This window comes from Crotalus tigris, unplaced genomic scaffold, assembly GCF_016545835.1.
Source record: "Crotalus tigris isolate CLP2741 ecotype Arizona unplaced genomic scaffold, ASM1654583v1 scf7180000018155.2402879, whole genome shotgun sequence".
In the NCBI taxonomy this organism is placed as follows: Eukaryota; Metazoa; Chordata; class Lepidosauria; order Squamata; family Viperidae; genus Crotalus; species Crotalus tigris.
In genome coordinates, this window is record NW_024096851.1 from 2029977 (window position 1) to 2053841 (window position 23865).

The 23865-nt window shown below is 41.3% G+C and overlaps 1 protein-coding gene across 1 annotated transcript in view; it reads right to left on the reverse strand.

Annotated features, from left to right (window-relative positions):
* Positions 1 to 23809, reverse strand: part of MFSD14A (major facilitator superfamily domain containing 14A) — a 27425-nt gene extending 3616 nt beyond the window's left edge. The window contains exons 1-11 of the mRNA XM_039348491.1: positions 23500 to 23809; positions 13724 to 13819; positions 11784 to 11846; positions 10238 to 10365; positions 6584 to 6698; positions 5232 to 5450; positions 3463 to 3576; positions 3017 to 3088; positions 1963 to 2075; positions 1244 to 1341; positions 790 to 947 (exon numbers count right to left, since the gene is read on the reverse strand). Coding sequence (XP_039204425.1) covers positions 790 to 947; positions 1244 to 1341; positions 1963 to 2075; positions 3017 to 3088; positions 3463 to 3576; positions 5232 to 5450; positions 6584 to 6698; positions 10238 to 10365; positions 11784 to 11846; positions 13724 to 13819; positions 23500 to 23586 — 1263 coding nt within the window. The 5' untranslated portion in view covers positions 23587 to 23809. The remainder of the gene's footprint in view (positions 1 to 789; positions 948 to 1243; positions 1342 to 1962; positions 2076 to 3016; positions 3089 to 3462; positions 3577 to 5231; positions 5451 to 6583; positions 6699 to 10237; positions 10366 to 11783; positions 11847 to 13723; positions 13820 to 23499) is intronic.
* Positions 23810 to 23865: the final 56 nt, after the last annotated feature.

Here is a 23865-nt window from a genome sequence, read left to right on the forward strand (position 1 = left end):
CTATAAATAATCATTAAGCAAAATCTGGACAACCACAGAACAGTGATTAAAGCAGGTTAAACTACAAGACATTGTTACTGATTGTGAGGGATTAGCCCAGGATAATTTCCAAGACAGCTGTAAGGAAAAGATTCATGCTATTTGTTTGGATCTCTTTAGAGTTGAACCTCAACCAGTCAGTTTCAGCTGAGGTACCTTGTGTGGTTATCTGGAGAAGGACTGAGTCTGTGACTTCTGAGCATTCTCCAGTCAGTTAGCTTGGTCACTTGTTTGTTAAATCCAGGTCACTCCTAGATAGCAAAAGGTGTCAGGGAGGTGATCTGTAGTTGGGTCTATGCGGCAGTATCAGGTCTTTGAATGACAAGGCTGTCATGCATCTTCTCAAGAAGACATCACTGGAGCCAACAGTCTTAGATAATTACTGTCCCGGGAAGATAGTAATGGAGAAAGGTATGGCAAGGCTTCGGGTCCACAGGACCCTGGAGGAATGACATACATTTCAGTCAAGCCTGAGGCCGGGATTTAGTAGAAGGACGTCACTGGATTGTGCACCATGATCTCTCCGTGGCTTTTGATACTGTCATCCACGGTATCTGATGGAACTGGTTTCAGGAATTGTGGGGTAGGAGGCACTGTTTTACAGTGGTTCTCCTCCTTTCCTTGTGGCTGGTGACAATCAGTAAAAAATATCTGAGTTGCAGTGATACATTTAAAATTATGATTTTTTTCCCTTATCATCACACACATTTTTTTTTTAAAAAAAAAATACTTGCTGTGCCTTAAACATACTTGCTGTGAATGGTGTTGGGGGGGCACATTGACTTCATTTTCAGTCATTGGATTTTCATTCAATTCTACATGGAAGATGTAGAATATGAAACCATAAAGCGCTGGTCCCAAACCATTACAGAGTCCTCTAATTCCTGTTATCATTCCTTGGACAACTCCTATAAAATAATGCATATTCAAATAAACATCTATAAGCAAATGATAAAAATGTATTATGATTAGTTAGTATTAGATTAAATGTTCAACAATATTTACATGCTTTGCACAGAAATATCAGCAAATGTTCTGATTTTTTTTTTTTTGACAAGTAGTTAGGATACTTGCAAAATACCATTTGTGACTATTAATCAACATAATATGGCATTGCTTGAAAAGAGAGATTTGTCAATTTTCAGTAAGCGATATTTCCATTATTGAGTTTCTGTCTTGTGTGTTAATTTTAAGAAGTGCTTACCCTGTTGATCAGCATCAGCAGTTCGTGAAACAAGTGCACTCACTGCTGGAAATGTGATGCTTGACATGGCTGCAACAGCCCCTGCGGCCCACATCATCCTGGAAAAGAGGGTATAGAGACCGATAAATGAACCAGGCTAGTATTCACAGTGATTTCAATAGATTTTAAAATTAATCAAATAAGTCAGACATAAAGAAAAACATATAACGCCGAAAGAAAGTTAATACAAAGTAGTCCCTTGACTTACGACCACAACAGAGCTCAAAAATTCTATTGCTAAGGGAGGAAGTTATTAAGTGAATTTTGCCCCATTTTACGAGCTTTCTTGCCACAGTTGTTACGTGAATCACTGCAGTTGCTAAGTTAGTAACACAGTTGTTAAGTGAATCTGGTTTCCCCATTGACTTTCTTTGTCAGAAGGTTGCAAAAATGTAATCACATGACTCCAGGACACCGCAACCGTCATAAATGTGAGTGGTTGTCAGGCATCCAAATGTAAACCATGGGGATGTTGCAACAGTCGTTGTATGAAAAAATAGTGATGTCTTTTTTCAGTGTCACTGTAACTTTCAACGGTCACTGAATGAACTGTTGCAAGTCCAGAACTACCTGTAGCTTGCATTAAAACATCAATGAGAGGCATACTATTGATGGATGTTTTAAAAACATCTGTTAACGAAAGGTGTAACAATAATAAAACTCGATGAAAAATTACTTACCAAGGTTCAGAGCCAAAACCGTACCATGCAAGCTGCAATATTTGAAATCCAAGACCAAGTAAGATGGTGTTTTTGTTTCCAATTGATCTCATAAGTAAGCTCAGAACTATCGTCTGAGGAAAGGAAAAGGTTAAAAAAAAATCAGGACTTTTCAGGTTTGATCAGTGTGATAACTACATCAATACAAAGCTTGACCTTCACCTCCCTCCTTCAGATGGACTCAGCTGATCTTGCATGCTTGTCCTCATCAGGGAAGGGCTGCCCTTGTATGTGAGGTTGGGGCAGAGGCATTTGTTGACCATGTCTTTTTTATCAGCCTTCCCTCTTCCACGCTCCCAGGACATGGCAACCTCCTAGGTATCATTCTAGAACAGTGATGACGAACCTTTTAGAGACCGAGTGCTCAAACTGCAACCCAAAACCCACTTATTTGCCGCATCAGTATTGTGGTGCCCTCAGGGGGGTGGGCGTGGGCATGGCCCACTGAGCGGGCATAGCTGCGGTAGTCATGGCAGACTGAGTGGGCGTGGCTGGAGTGGGCATGGCTGCATTGATGTTGCTCGTGGGGGACTCCTGTGGGGGCTGGGCAGGATTGGGGGAGATCCAGGGGGTCTCTAGTGGGTGGGGCAGTGGTCAGGAGGCACGTCCTGCGGGGTGAGGCAGGGGTGCCATTGCTGCAGGGCAAGGTGAGGCAGGGGCGGCTGCTGCCTGACACCATCAGCCCCCGCACACAGAGGCCAGTGAGCGCATGGGGGCGTGCTCTACCACCTCTACTCAAGCTTGTTAGTCAGCTGCTTCGCCTCCTTTGTGCTGAGTGGGGCCGCCGCTCTGGGTGCCAGCAATGGCCTAATGGACCTGCTTGAGCTGGCGGTGGCGGCAGGTGTGCCCACAGAGAGGGCTCTGAGTGCCGCCTCTGGCATGCGTGCCATAGGTTCGCCATCATGTTCTAGAAAGTTATCAAAATGAACCCATTCCATAAGCCCAGGCTATCAACCTATTTGAACCAACGGTACTGGCGGATACTCAGCAAGTGTATTTTCTCAGTTACAATTACCTGTGCAACAATGGAGAGAATCCCAAGGACAGCGATAAATGCTGCAACACTTTCTGAGGAAAATCTCATTATCTAAATTTTTAAAGAGAGAATCCCACTGTAGAGGATTATGATAAACTATGAATGACTCACACGTAACTGTACAGATAATAAAAGTTTGTTTAATAAAATCTTTTTAAGAAATCAAGATAACACATTCCTCTATTTAAGAACGACAATATTAGAATATATAGAGCTTATTCTATGGAAATTAGAGGCTGAACGGTAGTCACTTTTAATGAAATAAATCTGCTCTTAAATTTCAAATTGCATAAAATGGAAATATTTTGTTCTGTTGAAACAGTCACCAAAAATTAAGACCTAAATCTATTAGTAAGTCATGGCTATATTCACTTTCATTTGTACAAACCAATGTGTGCAATTCAAAGAATTAGGCAAAAGTTTACCTGTCTGAGGTATAAGAAGAAACTGGAATACTGGCCTGCCTCAGGGAGGTAGGAGAGAAAGACCGTGATGCAGATTAGCAGCACTATAGAATCCTGACCCACTTTCTTCAATGACTAGAAATAAAGAGAGAAACACAAACCAATTAATTTTTATTAGTAAAACTGTCAAGAATCTGGATTTCCTAATTTTTTTTTTAATCAATCATGGGTAGGGAACAGCTGGGGAAAGAAACAGAGAAAGCAGGATTTCTGCCAATTGGGGGATTCTTCCCAGACAGAAAATAATCAATAGGTTGAAAAAACAAAAATAGCCTGAAGGTGCATTAACTACTACCTGCTTTCCAGAATCTATAGAATACATATAAGTCCCATTGAATGTGGTTTAGAAATAGACAGGGAAAGAGACGTGGCCTGCTGGAACTCTTTACAGCCTATGAGATGCAGTGAATTGATCTCAGCTGGGGCACAGTAAGCTTTTGGAAATCAGCCCCACTATAGGCAAGGCTCTTTTAAGGATGAAGGGGTAAGATAATGATAGCATCTTCCCAGCATAGCGTAAGGCCCTGATGACCAGTTTTCTCCAAACCTGGGCAGTCGGCACTATAAGACTTTTACATGCAATACTATGGGGTCCTTCATGCTCTCTGAGGGTTGTTTTCTTGGAGACATTTCATTACCCAACTAGATATCATCATCAGTGATAACAAGAAAATAACCAAACTCAGAGAGCACCGAGGACCCCATAATTCAATCTTGAGCTACAGGTCTTCTCTTCTGCTGGCACACACAATACTGGACTACTCCAGCCAGATATAGGAACTACCCATCTAATCCTAGAGCTCAGCTCAGCAGTCACAGGTTTACTTTGGAAGAGGGGAAAATACACGAATACAGAAATATTTTTTCACTTTTAATATTGTAGAACACTAAAGTATGATTAAAATTATACACAGTAAACTACCTTAACATGTTTATAGGAGCTTGCTATTTTATTCCAATGTTAAATAAAATGAAATATTCCAAACCCTGTATAGCTCCAATTTGGCCTAGTTTAATGTAATTTATAACTCTTATTTCCTACTTCTTCTTGAAGAAGAAAAACTAAGTCTGTGAACTTTGATGCCTATTTCAAAATGAACTCAAAATAAACTGCTCATTTCTTTTCAGATTGTTATCTGAAAAACAAAACAAACAAACAAAAAAAAACAGACTAACAATCCAATGCTAGTAACTCCCCAAGAAAGAATATCAACAGAAACTGAAATGGGCAGTACAGGAATGACAATGGCAGACCGATTCTTTTCTTAATTAAACTCCCCTTGACTTAGTCATCTCTCTGCCACAGCCTGTTCCTCACAATATAAAATGCTAACTATCACAAGGGTCCCCTTGTTCTTGGTTAGAATGTCCTGTCCTGTGGATCACTTGAATGACAGAATAGAAGGTAAGTGATTTATCCTCTATTTTAGAACTTAAGAATAAAGAAACCCGGAACTATCCTTATTCCACAGGCCTTCCTAGTCCATGTAGGCAAAATCTAGATGTTTACTGCTTTTGCCTGGGATTCCCTCAGCTCTTTCTTGGAGGTTTCTCTGCAGAGTTGAAATCCAATCAGATGTATGGAAGAGAGATCCCGTTAAAGTGTGTGTGTGTGTGTGTGTGTGTGTGTGTGTGTGTGTGTTTAAAAATCAAAATAACGCAAGTCCCATTTTAAATGACCCCTTAGCATCCCCCATCCAACTATATTGAAATATGGTGAAATATATTACCGCAAAAGGGTCAGCTTGTTCCCATGAAATAGGTGCTCCCCATGATGCAGGCCTCATTTTTTCTGGCAGTGATTCAGGTACGGCAACGAGAATAAAACAAATGTCTAACAACGCAATTGCTGTAGCTAAGACGACCACCAGGCTATCTCCGTACACTCGACCAAGATAGGCACCAATGGCAGGGCTGGTAACTAAACTGGCAGCAAATGTTGCTGAAACCTGTGATTGGGAACAATTAAGTGAGATGAGGTTTAGTAGGTAACCACATCACTTGCTGAGAATCCTAAACCAGTGATGGCGAACCTTTTAGAGACCTAGTGCCCAAACTGCAACCCAAAATCCACTTATTTATCACCGGGTGCTGGGTGAGTGTGGCCACAGTGGTCATGGCAGATTGGGTGGGTGGGACCAGGGTGGTGGGGGCCAGCCCCTCGTTATCTCTGGGGCACGGCACGCGTGCCCACAGAGAGGGCTCTGAGTGCCGCCTCTGGCATGCGTGCCATAGGTTTGCCACCACTGCGCTAAACATTTTAAGTCTGAATTTCTTGACAAGAAGAGGTAGGCATCTAAAATATATTTACACTATCTTTCCGTCGTGCAGCTTGCAAAACATCTCACAGGATAAGACATGTAACATGACAATAATAACGATAGTAATAACTGGCTGCAGAGTTCCTAAAAATATACGTGGCAATTCACCAACTGTAAAAATTGATTTGTTCTAACAAATGGGGAAAGTTGCATTTCAAAATGCTAGTGAGAAAGAGAACTGAAATAAGCTGCATATATCCTCTGATGATTACTTAAATCATATTACTATATTTATAGCAAGATGAGAGTTCTCTCGCTTTCCCCCCTTCCTCCATAACTACCTGTGAATTGAGCAGGTTATAGATGGCATTTGTGGATAAAATTAGAAGCTGATGAAAGCCAACGAACAAACATAAAGTACAAATTACAGCAGAATTCCATGATGACTGCCTGAAGATTAGCTTGATTCCTAGCTGTAGTTATGTGTGTTTGCACAATTTAATTCTTTTTACCCAAGCAGACCTTTGCTCCTCTTCTTTTTGTTCCCTTGCCTGCTCTTTTATCACCCTTCCAGTTTGTCCAGTTGCTCTCCCTTTCTCCTTCCCTTCCCTTCCCATCCCAGAGAAGCAACTATAGACAGTATAGTGAGAATAGGAAAGCAGGGCAATGCACAGCTGCTTTGTCTGCTTTTATAACTGTTTTTCTCTTGTTCCTTCTTGGTGCGGTGGTGACTGACGGTCTTCCAGTTGCATTAATAGGGACAAAGAGATCTGATGACCAACATGCACAATATTTGAATATATAGAAATAACTGCATATACCAAGCCATAGGCCATGCTTCTTTCGTGCTCTTGGGTTATGTCAGCTACATAAGCAAATACCACTGAAAAGGTCACGGCAAAGACTCCAGAGACAGAAATAACTGCAAAGTACCACCTAAAATAGAGGATACCATAAGATTAGAAGTAGGAAACTTGTTAAAAAATCTTAATTAATAACTATGTAACTCTGCTTGTCCAAGATGCATGCATGTTCATTGTCACTATTCTTGTAATACATTAACATGGATCTCTAAATACTGTGGGTAGCATTGAATAGGAGATACTTTCCCTTTAAATAAAAAAGAACTATATAATTGTTCAAATCTAAGATTCTGAGCAGCGACCGCAAATCTAACCACTGCTAATACACTTCTCTTTTATAATGTTCATATAGTTTCAGCATTCTTTACTCCTTGGAATCTTTAAAATATTACTTCTTTTAGCAAAGAAACAAATAACTATAACATCAAGCTGGCTATCTGAAAGGGAAACTGACAGAAGGCATAGTTACTTCTTATCCAAAGCTGCCCCTTTGGTAAACTTATACTGAGAACAATCTTCTCCAAAAAATAAATAAATGGCAGAAATGATTTTCAAGCCTAGCTGCTATAAGAGTGTCTGAAGGGCACCAAAAATAGTCACGTCATTCTGTTACCATTTACTATTGTTCAAGAGCAAACCAAACAGGAAAACCAATTTTTTGCACCATAGACAATGCATTTATTAAGTGATCTGGCACTCTGCCAAAAGACTCAATCCCTAGTCGCACAAAGAAATCTCAAATCACTTTGAATGAGGTTAAATACAGGCAATCCTCGCTTAACAACCGTTAGTTCAATGACTGTTCAAAGTTATGAGAGTACCAAACAAATGGTACTTAAGACCAGTTCTCAAAAGTCCCGGCCACTGGGTGCTGAGAAGTCCACTCACACTTAAACCTTAGGGCAAGGGTAGGCAACCTTGGCTCTTTTATGATTCGTGGACTTCAGCCAGCATGACTGGCTCAGGAATTCTGGGAGTTGAAATCTATGAGTCATAAAAGAGCCAAGGTTGCCTACCCCTGCCTTAGGGGCACTTCAGCTATCCCCCACCTACCTATCTCCTCCCATCTCTGCCCTCTGCCCTTTTGGCCACCCTGCACTCCATGCTCTGCTTCCCCTCCCGCCCCCACCTCCAGCTGACTTCCCACCTTCTTCTTCTTCTTCCTGCAGTTGGCCTGGGATCCAGGCACTGGGTGACAGTGCAGCCCTGGGATGTACAAGATGAGTGCGGCAGGGCTGCAGATTCTAATCTGCTGAAAGGTGCTTGCCAGGCCTGGCTGGGGAGGAGGAAATGGGTAACAAGGTCTGGTGCTCTCTATTGCCAAGCAAGGTAGAAGAGGCGATGGTGGTTCCCCAGGAGAAGGTGGAGGCTGTGCTAGGGGCGCTGTTCGAAGTGGTGGCAGAAGCTGAGGGATAAGGGCTTCCTGGAGGTACAGCATGTACTCTGCAACTCATATTGGAAGCACTCCTGGAGACCGGGCCTGCAGGCTTCGGCAAGAGCTACAGCGGCCTTCATTGAGGGCCGCATCAGCATTGTGGTTGCCCTCAGGGGGCCGGGTGGGTGTGGCCAGGGTGGGTGCAGCCTGAGTGGGCGTGGATGGAGTGGGTGTGGCCTACTGGCTGGGTGTGACCAGCTCTATATTGTTAGCATCAAGGGTGCCTGTGGGGGCCTGGGCAGGAGTGGGATAGATCTGAGGGTCTCTGGCAGAAGGGGGTGGGACCGGGGCAAGTGCTAAGGCATGGTCCACTGGAGGAGCCTCACTGTTCCTCTCAGGCCATGTGGGGGAGGGGCTTATGGAACTAAGACTGAATGCATTTCAGCATAGAGGGCCACCACAAAATTGTACATTGGCTCCCGGCTGGCCTGGGCCAGGGCCAAGGCAGAGGGGGCCATTCCCTCACTGTTTCCAGGATGGCTTCGCGGGCCACATGAAACCACTTCGCGGGCCGCATCCGGCCTCCGGGCCTTGTGTTTGACATGTCTGGGCTAGAGGCAAGGCCAGAGCTGACAGAGCCTATGCGCAGGTCCTCTGCTTGCCTGCTCTCAGCCCAGCCTTCCTCCTACAAATGCAACAGACTAGTTCTCCAGGGCCACTTTGCAGGGAGGAAGGTTTGATCAAGAGTAAGCAGAGGGAGAGGAGATGAAGGAGGGAGGGAAATGAAGTGGAGGTGAGCATGACAGGGTAGGAGAAGCATGAGGACCTGATCCAGTGACAAAATGGGTCTACGAAAGTGGAACTACTGGACTTGCCTTTGCTAAATGATGTGGTCGTGTCAATGACCGCTTTGCTTAGCGATGGAAATTCCAGTCACAATTAGGGCTATTAAACGCGAATTATCTGCACTAATCTTTCAATTTAATGTACTAATGGGACAAATGGTGTCCATTAAAGCAGAATGTCTGCTAAATCCAAATGAAATTTTGTGTATGCATTTTATGTATGGGCAAGGTGAAGAATGGGATTTTGCTTAGGCAGAAACAGACAATATATTGACAGATTTTTGTCCACAACATTCCACCTCTGCTAGACTGGTATATGTCACAGGTCGGCAACCTGCGGCTCCGGAGCCGCATGCGGCTCTTTGAGCCTTCCCCTCTGGCTCCCAGCCTCCTCTGTCTTTGTAGAGAGAGACAGAGACAGAGAGAGGCAATTGCGCTTCCCTGCTTCTCTCTCTCTCTCTCTGTGTGTGTGTGTGTGTGTGTGTGTGTGTGTGTTTGTGTTTTTGTGTGTGTGTATGTGTAAAACAGAGTGTACTCACAGTGTTCTCCGAGGAGCTGAAAAGCTTTCTGGGCGGAGCTCATCCCTTTGCTGCGTCTCTGCAGGAAGCAGGAAGGGCAGGAGAGAGCTAGCTAGCCCAGCTAGGCTGACTCAGGAATTCTGGGAGTTGAAGTCCATGAGTCATGAAAGAGACGAGGTTGCTTACCCCTGATCTTGTTGGACAATAGCTTGAAGCTTGCCAGGTGAGCAGCAGATAGGAGGGAGGGGAGAAAGAGAGAGAGAGAAAGAGAGAGGGAGGGAGGGAGGGAGAGAGAGAGAGAGAGAGAGAGAGAGAGAGAGAGAGAGAGTGGGGGAAGAGGAGTGGCAGACCAAGGGCAGATAGAGAGGGAGGAAGGGAGAGAGACAGAGAGAGACCCTTTTGACATCTAAAATGAAGATAACACTGCATATATCCTTTTTTTTACCTGTGTGTGTATGTAATTTTATTCTCTTAAAGCATTCTCTTGGTGATCATTGTTTTAATAGTATGGATATTCCCAAGAGTCATATTTTTACTTTTTTTTTAGTGTGTGTGTGTGTGTGTGTGTGTACACACACACATACATACATACACACACGCGCGCGCGCGCACACACACACACACACACTATAATAAAGGTAAAAAAGGATATATGCAGTGTTATCTTCATTTTAGATATCAAAAGGGTTTTGCGGCTCCCGGTGTTTTGTTTTTGGTGGGAAACGGGTCCAAGTGGCTCTTTGAGTGTTTTGGGTTGCCTACCCCTGGTATATGTTATATCAAGGATTTACTATATTTTAAAACAGACAGATGATGAAACTCACTCTACAGGATTTACTGGACCAACATACAAAAGCAGACTTTAGATACTAACCATGGACTGATCTTCATCAGTGGAATCGGAGCACAGGTAAAAAATACTGTTAGCAGCAGGAATGATTTTCGGCCCCAAACATCAGACAGAGCACCAATCAGAGGAGCACTCAGAAAAGACAATAAACCCTGTGAATCAAACACAAATTCATCCTAGACAAAGAAATGGCACTACAGGAGTGTAATGGCCATGACTTCCCCATTAAAAAACAAGTTCCACCGAACCGCTTCCAGCTTTTCAGGCGAGTGATAGTCTTCCCCAATACTGTAAAGTAGGCTAATGAGCAATTCCCCCCCCCTCTCTCCCCTCTCTGTCTCCTCTGTCTGTCTGTCTGTCTGTCTGTCTGTCTGTCTGTCTGTCTCTCTCTCTCTCTCTCTCTCTCACACACACACAGCGTACCATAAGCATGAATAATCACCAATAATGACCAGGAAAGAAAATTTATTTTAGTCTAGAGTACAAATTGTACATAACACATAGACTAATGGTTTTTTATAAGAGCTCCACAGTGCACTTTCCTTTATCTACTGCATAATATATTACAATATATTTAGGCAGAACAAGGGGAAAAGTGAGACCTATCTCCAGCTGGATGTAGTGGCTGTGGCTTGAAGCCAAGAGACCATGAACTCTTACTCTTTCTTTAAGCACAACAGCTGAATGGATGAATCAGGGCCAATCACTCCCTTTCAATCCAACCCACCTCATAAGGTTGCTGTTGTGGAGAAAAGAGGAAACGGGAGGATTAGGAATGTAAGATGTCTTGATTTGGCCAAATAAAAGCGGGGGGGGGGAGAATCAATAAATAAATTTATTGATGTCCAGGACAGTCACAACCCACTGTTCTCTTCTCTAGGGAATCAGAAGAGAAAGGTGATATATTGCCAAACACTCTAGGGCTGCCATGTATAATCTACATGAAATCCTTTGGAATCCAGAACGGAACATGGAATGGTCCCTATTGAACCACAGCGATTACTTTACAAGGTTATTGACTTAAGAATATAAAGATTAATTCAATGTAATGTCTGTGCACGTCTTTGAAGTTGACTCTCATATTATTTTCTTTAAATATACTATACAGCATCAAAGAGAGAGTGTTTCTAGAGCGGAAAGTAGAATGTCACAGCTTGGGGGGGGGGGATCTAGCAAAAATTGGGGGAAAGACTTTTCCACTAAAAATCAAAGGATTATGAAAGAAGGATTATCAAGCAGGCAAATCTGTCAAGAAAGCTTTTCTGGTTTATACCAGATACTAGAAGTATAAACAACGATAGATGAAAAGCATTATTATTATTAGTGTGGGAAAGCTTAGGTGTGGTTGAAGAAAGCTTTTTCCTCAGTGTGTATGGAAGAGTAGCACATCAGGAATGGGAAAAGATAGATATGTTTAGTCATCAATCGCTAGTCCTACCACATAATCTGCTTGAACGTGCTTTTATTTTTTATGAGCTAGGTTTAGAGACTCCATTGTCTTAAAGCATCTTTAAAATCTATTATTCCAACCATCTGAACATGAAGTATTCAGTAGTCCATCAGATCTTACCTTTACTCCTTGGATTAAGCCGTTCATTAAAAATGTATGCTTTGGGAAGGTTTCATGCAAAACCTGTAAAATAATTATGCACATGATAAGTATGAAGAGACGGGTACAACTTTTTTAAACTGTCCAAATAAAGAAGATCAAGTTTTAAAGAAATAAATCTCCCTTATGCATCAAGTTTGCCTAATTACATGAAACTTCTGATTATTTATCAAAAAAATTGTGATTGTGTGGTCTTTAGGATTTCAAGAAATAAGTGCAAAAAAGGACTGACTCCTCCTCCTCCACCTCCTCAGGGAAGGGTTGAATAAGAAAAGAAAATATAAGCATAAATGTCTTTTTCATCTTGTGTTCTGAAGGACTAGGAATCACTTTGGATCCTTTTGTACATTTAAAGTTCTGAAATACTAGAAATATTAGTTACGCTTTTATAGAAATCAGAACATTATTATCTGAGATTTATATCTCAGTGCCTAAATGTTTGCGATTTACACAATTCTTTTATACTGATTTGAAAGCAATTAAAAAAAAAAAAGTTAACTATCTTTGACCTGAGGTTAACTGCTGAAAGATCCAATGGGTACATCCATATACTTTTTTAAATAACAATAGAGAAGTGGTTTGCCATGCCTTCTTCAGTAATGTATTTATTTTCTTTTGATTTTCCAGGCTAGTATATAGTTTTGATATTTGGGGGGGGGGTGTCTCCCATCCAAGCATTACCAGGACCGACCCTGATTAATAGTTTCCAAGATGCTACAAGGTTGGCTAGATACTACCATCCAGTTGGGCTCTTCTCAAAAGTGATAAACATTATTTTATCGTGAGATGGGCAGGCAGGAAAAACAACAGGCAGAGCTGTTATTTTATCTACAATAACTGTATTCAACTGTAATTGTATTTATACATTATGCAACTCCTTGAGCAGCAATTCACCTAATTAATAAAAACTAGTTTCTAATGGATTTTTTGAAATGTTTCCCATCCTCTATAAACAATTCAACTATAATCAGGAAAGAATTGTTCCCACGCTCATTAATAATACCAGTCAAACCAGGTTTCTATATGAATTTTTAATTGAGAACAGAATATTTATTTGAGAACAAATAACCTATAACTCTGTGCATATACTTCAGCCCATTTTAAACTGGCTTTAATAAAGCATTTTGCTAATTACAGGGAATGCATTACATCACAACGTATCTAATGTTCATATATTGTTCTCCTTATTATTCTGTACAATTTTATGTAAAAAAAATTCAAACAGCTCAAATATATTCCTCTCCTAAACCACTTCTAGATTTACTGAATAGATCATTTCAAGAAAATTTGTTGTCAAAAACATTATTTCTTAAAGAGTGGTCCTAGGAACCCCCCAAGACTGTCTCATAATTCAATATTAAAATACTATCAAATAAATGTGAGAAGTGGTAATGACAGCAAAAGCATCCATTTTATTTTTTTAATACAGTAAATATCAATAAATATAACCTATACAAAGAAAAGCATCTTGAGTCTTCATAATTTTTAAAAGTAGAAAAGGGTCCTAAAGGAAAAGAGTTTAAGAAACACTGCTTTAAAACAAAAAGGAATTGGTAAATGAAGCAGCCTTTCAAATTATTTTAAAGGAATTCATCTGCAAAGACTTTAGTTTGGACATGTAATTGTAGCATAACAACTAGGAATATGGAAATCCAATTTCATTTTTCTTCAACAGAATTTACATTTAACTTTATTTTGCTGCCAAAATAGCAAATTATATTTGGAGTTTATCAACCTAAATCTTAAACCAACTTTAATTTTAAAATTGAGAAGAAAAATAGTTATCTTTATGGCTGAAAAGATAGAAATGGTACATCTGAACTACTGTAGTACATTTTTAATTAAATCAGAAAACCATATCTAAAACTGAATACTGGACTTAGAAAAATGTTATCACTTACCACCAATGTAGGTGCTGTTAGGAGTCCCCAAGCAAAAAATTCCAAAAATATAACGATGACAGCATGGTAGACACTAGGAGAACCTATTCCTTGAGGCTAAGAGGAAAAAATAGGATTGTTACTTTAGTTATAGTAATAAAAACAGTGGGGAAGGAAAAAAATATTAGAAGTTAGAAAATGAATGACACGGCCAAAAGTACATGCTAAAACTATAATTTAATGTTTATGACTCTGAGCAAAAAATGGATTCCATTTATTCTTTCCTGCCCTTCAGACACATTTTAACAATGCATTGTTTTTCTCTGCAGATAAATGTAACAAATTATGCCTTGGGTCAGACTTACTTCTTCAGCCATTAAAATGCTATAATTTAAATAAAGTGTGGAGAATAAAAGCCAAAAGGAGGTGGTTCTCTCTCCACACTTCTTCTTTAGACAAGATGCCTTTGGGGTGGTAGGACTAGCTTCCAAAACCCACTTCTCCTGCAGACATATTTTGTCTCCTGAAAAGGAGCTAATTCAAGAGTCCTAGCAAGGAGAATTCTTAAGTACCAGAATTAAGAACTTGTTTGTTCATCTCCTCATAGGAAATTAAATTTAAATAATTTTAATTTCAAGGCCATAGTTTGAACTGTACAAACAACTAACAAGTACTAACAAGCAAGTACTGGCACACATAACACCAGACATGTCGCTGGAAGGAAGGAAGGCAAAATCACAAAAACATGTCTCACTTATTTTGGCCATGTCATGTGGAGGAATTCACTGGAGAAAGCAATTATGTTTGGAAGAGTTAGCGGTAAAAGGAAACCAGTCCGTCAAAGAACCCAGTGGCTGGATACCATCAAAGCTGACATCGGCTGGAGCATAGAACAACTCAAAGAAGTAGGGCAAGATCAAAAGATGTGAAAAGACCTGGCCCATAGAAACGCTAAGTCAGAAACATTGAATAGATATCATCATCATCATCATCAGTCTGAACTGTATTCTGCATCAGGGTTCCAAAAAGCAATAAAAGAACAGCTTCTTCACTGTTCATAAGCAATTTTTTCCCCATAGTAGGAAAGATCCATCTGTCAGCCCTGAAAAGTTTTGCTGAAGGAATCTTAGCGCTACTTTATCTGTAATTGCAGAAAGATTTTTGTATGTCAATACAAACAGTGTTTAACAATAGGGCGGTGGTGGAAGACCCAGTTTTTAAAATGAATGGAGTCTTTGCCTTCCCTACAACATTGGAACAGTAGAGGAACCGGAATAATCTTGCCCGATCCCTTGCTTGTTTTGGTTCATAATAAGCAACTGGAGCTTCAACCGTCCAGGATGGTTGAATAGCTCAGATTTTTTTGCTGCCTTTTCCAGTTCCAGGCAGAAAGGGATTGGCATTTATTCCTGAGATCCTGCTTTATTTTAAAGCTGCAGCATGAGATTAGAGACAACAACCTGCATCATGAGAGGCCTGGAAATAACATATTTATGGGCTTGTTACTATGGTCACTGAGGATTTGTTGAAACCTATGCAGTGTACACATTTTAGATCTGGCAGAGAAAGCAGGCTGCAGGTAACCATCAACTAGGGATCTACATTTGGTGGGTCTCGGGAGACGTGCCTCCTTTGCAGTGGTACCTACCTGGTGGAACATTTTTCTCACCAAAATTAAATTAGCTCCATCCCTTTTGACATTTCAGAAGGCCTTCAGGACCTGATTATGTTACTAGGCCCGGGACTCCCAGGGAGACAGAGACATGTTTAGATGGCTCCATTGTCGAGGTGGTTATTTCTAGAGGTGGTTATTTCTAATCTCTCTTCACTAGGTCAGTGTTTCTCAACCTTGACAATTTTAAGGCATGTGGACTTCAACTCCCAGAATTCCACAGCCAGCATTGCTGGCTGTGGAATTCTGGGAGTTGAAGTCCACATGCCTTAAAATTGTCAAGGTTGAGAAACACTGACCTAGGGGTTTGTATATTTGTTGTACTATTTATTTCTAAATGTAGGCTTTATTTTTTTTTATCTGTGGTTTTTAATCTGATTGTTGTATGTTGCCCAGGGTTGCTTTTGGTGAGATGGGTGGGTGGCTGTACAAAACTCCCCATAGCAATAATCTGTGTGAGTATGCATAACATCTAATCAAAATACTTTATGTGCAATTTGATAAATAAATAAGTATGCACTGATGACTGTTACATCCCACTTCCTTTTTTCTCATATATAAATAAAGCAGCTCCTGTTCACACCATCAGTATATGGTTAGTACTGTAGCTTTGTGTAACAATACCCTTCTTTTGCTAAGCAATTACAGTGAATTACCACAGTTGCTGATTCCCTCAGTACTTCCTTCCTTCTCTTACAATGCTTATATGCTGCAGAAAGGGTAGGGGAGGGGAAAGAGAATTAGTAGCTAATCCAAGGCACTTGTAAGGGATTCTATAAAAAGACACTAGTGGCAAACACTGTGCAAGCACTAACACAGAAACAATTTTTTCTACTAATTTTCTTCCAATACTTTGACTTCTAGAACACTGGAATACAATCTAAAGCCACACTGCATCCTGTCATACCAAATAGCGTAGTTCCTTAAATAACAGCGTGAACAAAGAATCTAGGAATTCATACAATAATGTTGAACACTGTAATTAATAAATGATCACTTTCCCTTTCCTTAGCAGGATTCTTTCAGCGTGTTAACATATATAGCCTTTAATTAAAGAAATGAAACCAATGTTTAAAATAAAGATGGCATACTGCAACACAGCTTTATTTCCAAGAATGCCTATGAATTCCACATTGGCTCCAAAGGCATTTTTACAAAAAATATATATGTAAGCGGCTGGATCTCTGTAGTATTTAATAAATGTGTCCAAGTCCCTAGGGGGAAAAAGCCAGCTAAGGATTTATAACAGGGGTCTTTAAACTTGGCCCTTTACGACTTGTAGACTTCAACTCCTAGAATTCCTCAGTCAGGCACATTGGCTGAGGAATTCTGGGAGATGAAGCCCACAAGTCCACAAGTCATAAAAGGGCCAAGTTTCAAGACCCCTGGTTTATAATGAATATCCTGGAGGACAGGATAGCAAGGAGCAACTTCAGCAGCTTGCATTCTACTATTATTGGCAACTCCCACTGTAGCAGCCATTTTCTAAATAGGAAATAGTATATTTAAAGCAGCAGGAAAAGCGGAAGGCAACACTGCCCATGAGACCCGCCTAGCGGCGCAGTAACTGCACTTCTCCTCAGCTCCAGGAAGCTTGTGCAATGGAAACTTGATGTTGAGGGTCGTGGGGTGCTCGCTGAGGGAGCTGCTACCGGTAACGGAGCCGGGGAAACAGGCCGGGTGGGGGGAGCTGCCAATGCCGCTGCGCGCGTGCCCACAGAAATGGCTCAGTGTGCCGCCTGTGGCATGAGTGCCATAGGCTCATCACTACGGGACTAGACAGTCACTTGTCTGAGATAGTATAGGTCAGTGATGGCGAACCTTTTAGAGACCGAGTGCCCAAACTGCAACTCAAAACCCACTTATGCATCGCCGAATGCCGGGTGGGAGTAGCCACCAAGTTGGCGTGGCCACCGAGCTGTCGGCTCATACTCGCTCACTCGCTCGCTATCCACTCCAACTCGTGCTCGCTCTGAAGCTGTCTGCAGCAAATGCTGCTTCTGCAGAAAGTTGCTCCTTTTATAGCCTCTCGCCTATTCCCAGACTGCGCATGCGCAGAGAGGAGGAGGGAGCAGCTCGGCCCAGCAATGGCTCGCATGCCACCAGAGACAGCTCCACGTGCCGCCTGTGGCATGCGTGCCATAGGTTCACCACCATGGGTATAGGTTCTCCTGCTTGAGCAGGGGGATGGACTAGAAGGCCTCCAGGGTTCCTTCTAGCTCTACTCTATTGAAATCTATTCAAGATAATTGTTCTATCTTCAGGTGAAGCTCTATTACCATTAAATGCTTTTTGCAGACATCTATTGCAGAGCAGTCCTAAAGAATTTGTAGGAGGGAAAGGGCCATATTGATAAATTAAAAATAATCACGGGCCATAAACAGCTAACAGGCCAATCAGCTGTTTGGCAGCTAGCAGTGCAACAGCAGCTATGAAGGTGAGGCCAGTAAATGTTGCAGGTGCTTGGCAGTACATGTTTTGGGGTAGACGGTCCTTCCTGGTAATAGCAACGTTTGGCAGCAATGGATTTTCAGAGATTTTTTTTTTTTTAAATGACAGCAGACTACATGTCATATGTTGCCCAGGCCTGATCTACAGTAGTAATTGGCAACGCTGTAACACTGGATGTTCCTGCTCTGACAACTGATGGAAATTGCAGCCATGTTTACTTTGCTTTGAACATGCTTTTTCTTCTGGTTAGAAATTAGGTGTTGAAGGGGGGATGGGATGAATGCTTGAGCTCAGCTAGCCATAATAACAATGCAGTTCTGTGGGAACTCAAGGACACAAACGATGGAGAATGTGATTTATGACTGCTTTGTGGGGGTGGGACTTGCAACTTGTTACTTTGTATCTGGGGGAAGGGAATTAGTTTTGGGTTCATCTATTTAGTGCCCAATACTTTGTTTCCTGAATAAAATGTTCTCTAAGGAATAATTCTTGCCTTAAAATTCTTTAATGTGTTTCATCTATCGGAACCATGACAGTAACAGTATCTCCCTGCAGCCATTCCAATGATTTTGAATATGACTTCCACTGGCTTTCCATTGTGTTAGGCATCCTGTTTCCAAATACCTTACCGGTGTTATTTAAGATTAAAATTGGGATCTTCTTCACGCAAAATATATGAAATACAGTTAGTCCTGTATGATCAATACTGGAACCAGAATTTTTGTTACTAGGTAAAGCATGCCGTCGTCATGTGATTGTACCACTTAACAACTGTAATCCCAGCACTTGTTAATCAAGAATCACAGATCATTAAGCAAGTACCCATCCAATACAAGTCATTCCAGGACTTGATCCCTCCTAGCCCTGAGCTTCGGTAAGGTAAGAGACTGCCTCCTGTTCAACTTCCCCAACCTGCCTATTTTATCCCCCCATCTCTGTCCTGTTGGCCATCCTCCTGCACCCTATCTTGTGAAGTAGCAAGCAGACCTTGGACTACGAGGCTCTGAGGTTGCTTGCCACAGTCCAGGTCAGGGGCTTCTTGGAGCACCATGGCTCTGCAGCTGCAAAAGCCCCTGACCTCGGAAGCCTTAGCTGCCCCAAACTTGGCCTAATAGTGCAGCTCAAAGCCACCAGATCCTGGAAAGCACCATACCGTTGTGCAAAGCTGCACTGTTCTGGAAAGCCACAGAAGCATGGCATAAAACCCTAAGCCACCCCAGGAAATCCCAGCAGCACAATGCAAAACTGCTGTTCCAGCCCAGCCAAACACCATTGCATGCCACCATTGCAGCTGATCTTTACCTTCTTCTTGCTCTCACTGCTGATGAGGCATGCCTGCCCTGGCCCCTTTTATTTTATTTTATTGAATTTATATCTCCCTCATCACACTATCTAAAGTGACTATGTGTGGCTTGCAACACAGTAAAAGCACACATATAAAAAGATTAAAATTAACAGGAATTAGATAAAACTAGGACCCAAGTACACAAGCGGAACAGAGATGGGATCTTCTCTCTTATTCTACTTCTCTCTTATTCTCTCTCAGCTACTTCTAGCATAAGGTGCCCCCATCAGGGCACTAACCATTCAACAGAGCCAGGTTTTGAAGCTCTTCTGAAAGGCCAAGAAGGTGGGAGAGGATTTCACCTCCATCAGCAAGATGTTCCAAAGAGTGGGGCCACAGCAGAAAAGTTCTGCCCCTAAGCCCCACCAGCTGAAATTCCTTGATTGAGTCTGTAACATTCCTCTCTTGCTGGAGCAAGCCAGCTGCTGACCTTCGGAAGAAAGCACTGTGCAGCTAGCTTTCGCCTCTAGTACAGCCTGGCCAGTTGTGCTTGGTCAGCAATGGGAGCAAGAAGATAAGCTAGAATGGCTTGGGCTGCAGAGCCCAGGGGGTCCAAACGGCATAGATGGGGGGGGGGGGAATGGCAGGCAGGAAAGCTGAAGCACTCCTGTAATCATAAGGCAGTCTGTCAAATTCTGAAATTTTGATCACGTGATTATGGGGTGCTACAGAGCCATAACTTCAGGGACCAGTCTTAAGTTCCTTTGTTCAGCATGGGCATAACTTCGATCAGTGAATGGTTAAGTCAAGGACCAACTGTATCACTGAATCATTGCATGAAAAACTATAATAGCCTTGTCTTGTACAGTACCATGCACTTAAGAAGTGTAAGCGATTAAGAAATGCAAGAGGAAATACTGCAACTCTCTTATTCTCTTCAAGAATGGGAAAGGTAACTTTATCACCAATAATAAATTCATTCTCTATTTATCTAGCTGCACAACAGTACTGGGCCACAACTGACACTGGCAGTAATAGATTAAAAGTACAAGGATATTTTTAAAGCAGTTTCTACAAGTCTTCAAGAATCAGCATATGTGTTCGCTAATGTTTCAAAAATCCAGGAATGTAATTATTGGAAAGTAATAGTTTTGATGTTCCACATTTGACTTCTCGCTTAATCCCTACAAATATGACTTTGAAGCCCAAAAGTTTAATGCGGCATCTCTGAAATCTAAAGTATGAATAACACTGAAAAAGGAATAATAGTTTCTTTAAAAAATAATATCACCTTCACCAGTCCCAAAAAAACAAACATGAAGTATGGAAATACAAAAGAAAAATTTAAGATTGATTCTTAAATCTACAGTAAATTCTTTCTCTACACTATTTTATACAATTACAAATGTGAAACATTTTGGAAAGTGCAGGACCCCTGAAAATGCCAGTTTTATTGTTCTGAGTTCATGTACTTGCTATATCAAAATCTATCAAGCCAGCTCCATTCATAGCTTTATACTGACTAAAATTTATAACTGTCTGTTTAGCAATTTAATAATAGGTGGCATTATAGTCAGGAGAACAGCATAGTTCAGTGCAGTATGAATCTTGAGTGTAACTCTTTTCTCTTGATAGTTTATTCATAAAAAAAGAAAAGAGCATTTTGTAATACTTATTATTTGAAGAACAGCGCACAGCTCTGAAAAACTTGTGCATTTGAGATATTATTAAATACTATTTCCCATGAACTAAAAAGAAACAGCTTAAAAGATAGAAGCATACCCTAAAACATGGCAGAAAGAAGCTTTCAATGTATTACTAGTATTGGGTAATAATAGGAATTGCTCACAAAATGTAAAATGTATTGTTCACGTGTGAAACAAACACACTGTGGCTCAGGAATCTGGTCAAACTGTTCTGGGTAGGTTGCAATTTGCCTTAAACTAACACATAGAGCCTCCTAGTTGTTTTAGGTAATGACTGAAATAAAATTCAGAGGGGTGTTACAAGGCAACCCTACACTGTCCTTATGCCAGTTCATATGCCAATCTTTCCAGAGCCTTCCTTCCAAGAGTTGCTCCCAAGAGACACATTGCCTAACACCCATTGTTCCATGCACCAAACCTTTTGTTTAACATTTTGCATATCCTACCTAGATGGTAGCACACAATCCAACTTAAGTAACCAAACAGCTTGTTTCAAATACCACCAGGTTGTTTCTTTAATATAAAAACAATATACTTCCAGGAGGATTCTTTTAACAGAAATATATCCAAGATTTCACAAGTTAATGGGATCTTAACAAGGGTCCTACAAATTTTAAAGAACTATTATCAACAAAGCTTTCCACAATTAACAGTATTAAAATTACCATTACAACAGAGCAAACTTTACAGTTCATTCAAAGTCATGGCATTACACAGATCTGTCACATTTCCTCAGCAAGCCCATGTTTCGTGTAAGATTTCCCTTTTAAAGAACATAGGCATTCATGCTATATAATTAATGTTACATAGAGAAACATTATTCACATCCTTGAATACCAGGGATCATACTCAATGGCATAAGTTGGTAGCACATGTTTTTGACTATTAAACTTAAAAATTCAGAACTTTGACATGTTACTAATATGCACATGAGATTTTCAAGGGCATTTTTTTTTTGCTGAAATGAAAATACACCTGCAAAAGGCAACACAAAATCAGCTGAGGATCAGACTGCAAACATAATAGCTGCTTAGAGTTAAGATAGCAAAGTAAATAGGTAACCTGTCCCTAAAGACTCAGGAACACACACATTAGGGCACTTTAATTGGCTGCAGTTCTCTGCTGCCTGTTTACCGTACCCCTAAGCATACATCTGATATTGTTCATGTCTGGCATATTAACCATAGACTAGTATAATCACAGCATATGTTAAATATGCAAAGCACTTCTTATACAAACCTGACTCAAATTAAATCAATGGATCTTATGTCACAGACATCAACTTTATTCAAATATTTAAACACATAACAATCAGGCACAACTGGATTCAGATCACTGCAAAAGCAGAACTAGTTCTATCATTCAACAGAATAAAGTAGTACTTAATGGCAAACTGAGCCAAACTTCCCTTATTGCTCTTCTGATAACTGCCCAGAGCAATCACTTCAATGTCCCATAAGGTATGTGGCTCTCCCGATTAGTTTCCCACTACAGCAACTTTCCTATGCTTACTCCCCTAAAAGTATCTTTAGGATGATCTGTAAGGTAGGCCATAGGTTGACTATCTGTGCTACTACCATTACTGAAAGCTACTCACCAGAGAAAACACATTTTCTTTTTCAAAAGGGCAATCTACAGACCTGGTTTGAAACACAAAACTATGAAGTCCATAGCGCATTTGTGAGACACACCCTACAATACATAGGAATATCTACACATCTGGTAATTGGTATTTCTACACATTACTAAAAATCACATCAAATGTTTTATTCCTCAGTTCAATTATGTCTACAGGTGACTACAACATGATTATTACACAACAGATAAAACAAAAAAATAATACTGGGCAAGTTCCCCAACTAAAGATCATTTCTCCAAAAGATATTCTCAGGTAAAGTATACATAACTGACACTTCTATATTTCACGTTATTTTGTAACAAAGGATCCTATCTGAACAGTTTATTTTAATAAAATGACTCACCAAAGTGATTAAGAAAACGGTTAGTGGTTAAATATTTTGATGGAGCTATTCCACAGTCAGTTTTTGAAAAGCATCCTCAGGAGACCAAGTGACTTAACCATTTATAAAAAATATCAAATCACTGAAAACGAGCGATTCTTAACTGAAGGATTCTATAGATAAAATACTGCCCAAAAGTTAGGAGCCAGTATATGCTGACACAATTTTATAAAGTTAAGCGGTGAAAGGGCAGAGAAAGCATGCTGTATTCCCATCTTCGTCGTTTCGAAATCCCTGAATATCTCCCCCCCCCAAAAAAAAACCAAATAGAGCAAAATCAGAATATCGATAAAAAGGGATAGAAAACCAAGTCCAAAAAAGTTGGGACGATTCTCCTTTTAAAGGACACGTGTTCCTCAAGCCCGGCTTTAAAGTGGTCTCAATCTCACCAAGTATATTGGGGGAGGCTCTCTCCCCTCCCTATCGCGTGAATCCTTCATCATCAGGATACGATACGAGTTGTCGACGCGGGGAAAACCGAGGCGGCATGGGGATGGTGAGGCTGGTCCAAGCTGACAGGTCCGCTCCCTCAACCCCGTAACGCAGGCCTCACAAAGCAGCCTGGAGGCCCTCACCGCCTCGCCTCGCCCCGCCAGCCTCCCTTCTCCCCACCGGCTTGGAGGCTCGCTAAACCTCCCCCGCCACACCAGCCGCTTTCTCACCGTGCCGCCGTCCTTAATGATGATCTTTTTGGCCAGCAAGATGCTGCGGTTGGCGGCCCTTTTCTTTTTCTTCCCCACTTGGGTCATTTTACCATCCTCCTAGAGGGCCGAAGGGAAAGAGGGAGAAGCGGCAAGAGCAAAAAAAAAAAAAAAAATCGAGGCGGGAACGTCTTCTCTTCCCTTCCCGGCGGCAGCCAGGATTGTCTTTTCCAGCTCTCAGCCCTCCCCTCAGTCGCCCGCCGGTGCCGCCATCTTGGGGAGAAGAGGGAGGGAGGGAGGAAGGAAGGGAGTTATGGGGGGGGGGAAGAACAACAACCCCGCTGCTCTGGTAGCAGTAGCAGCGGCCGGGGTTGGTATCACGCGATC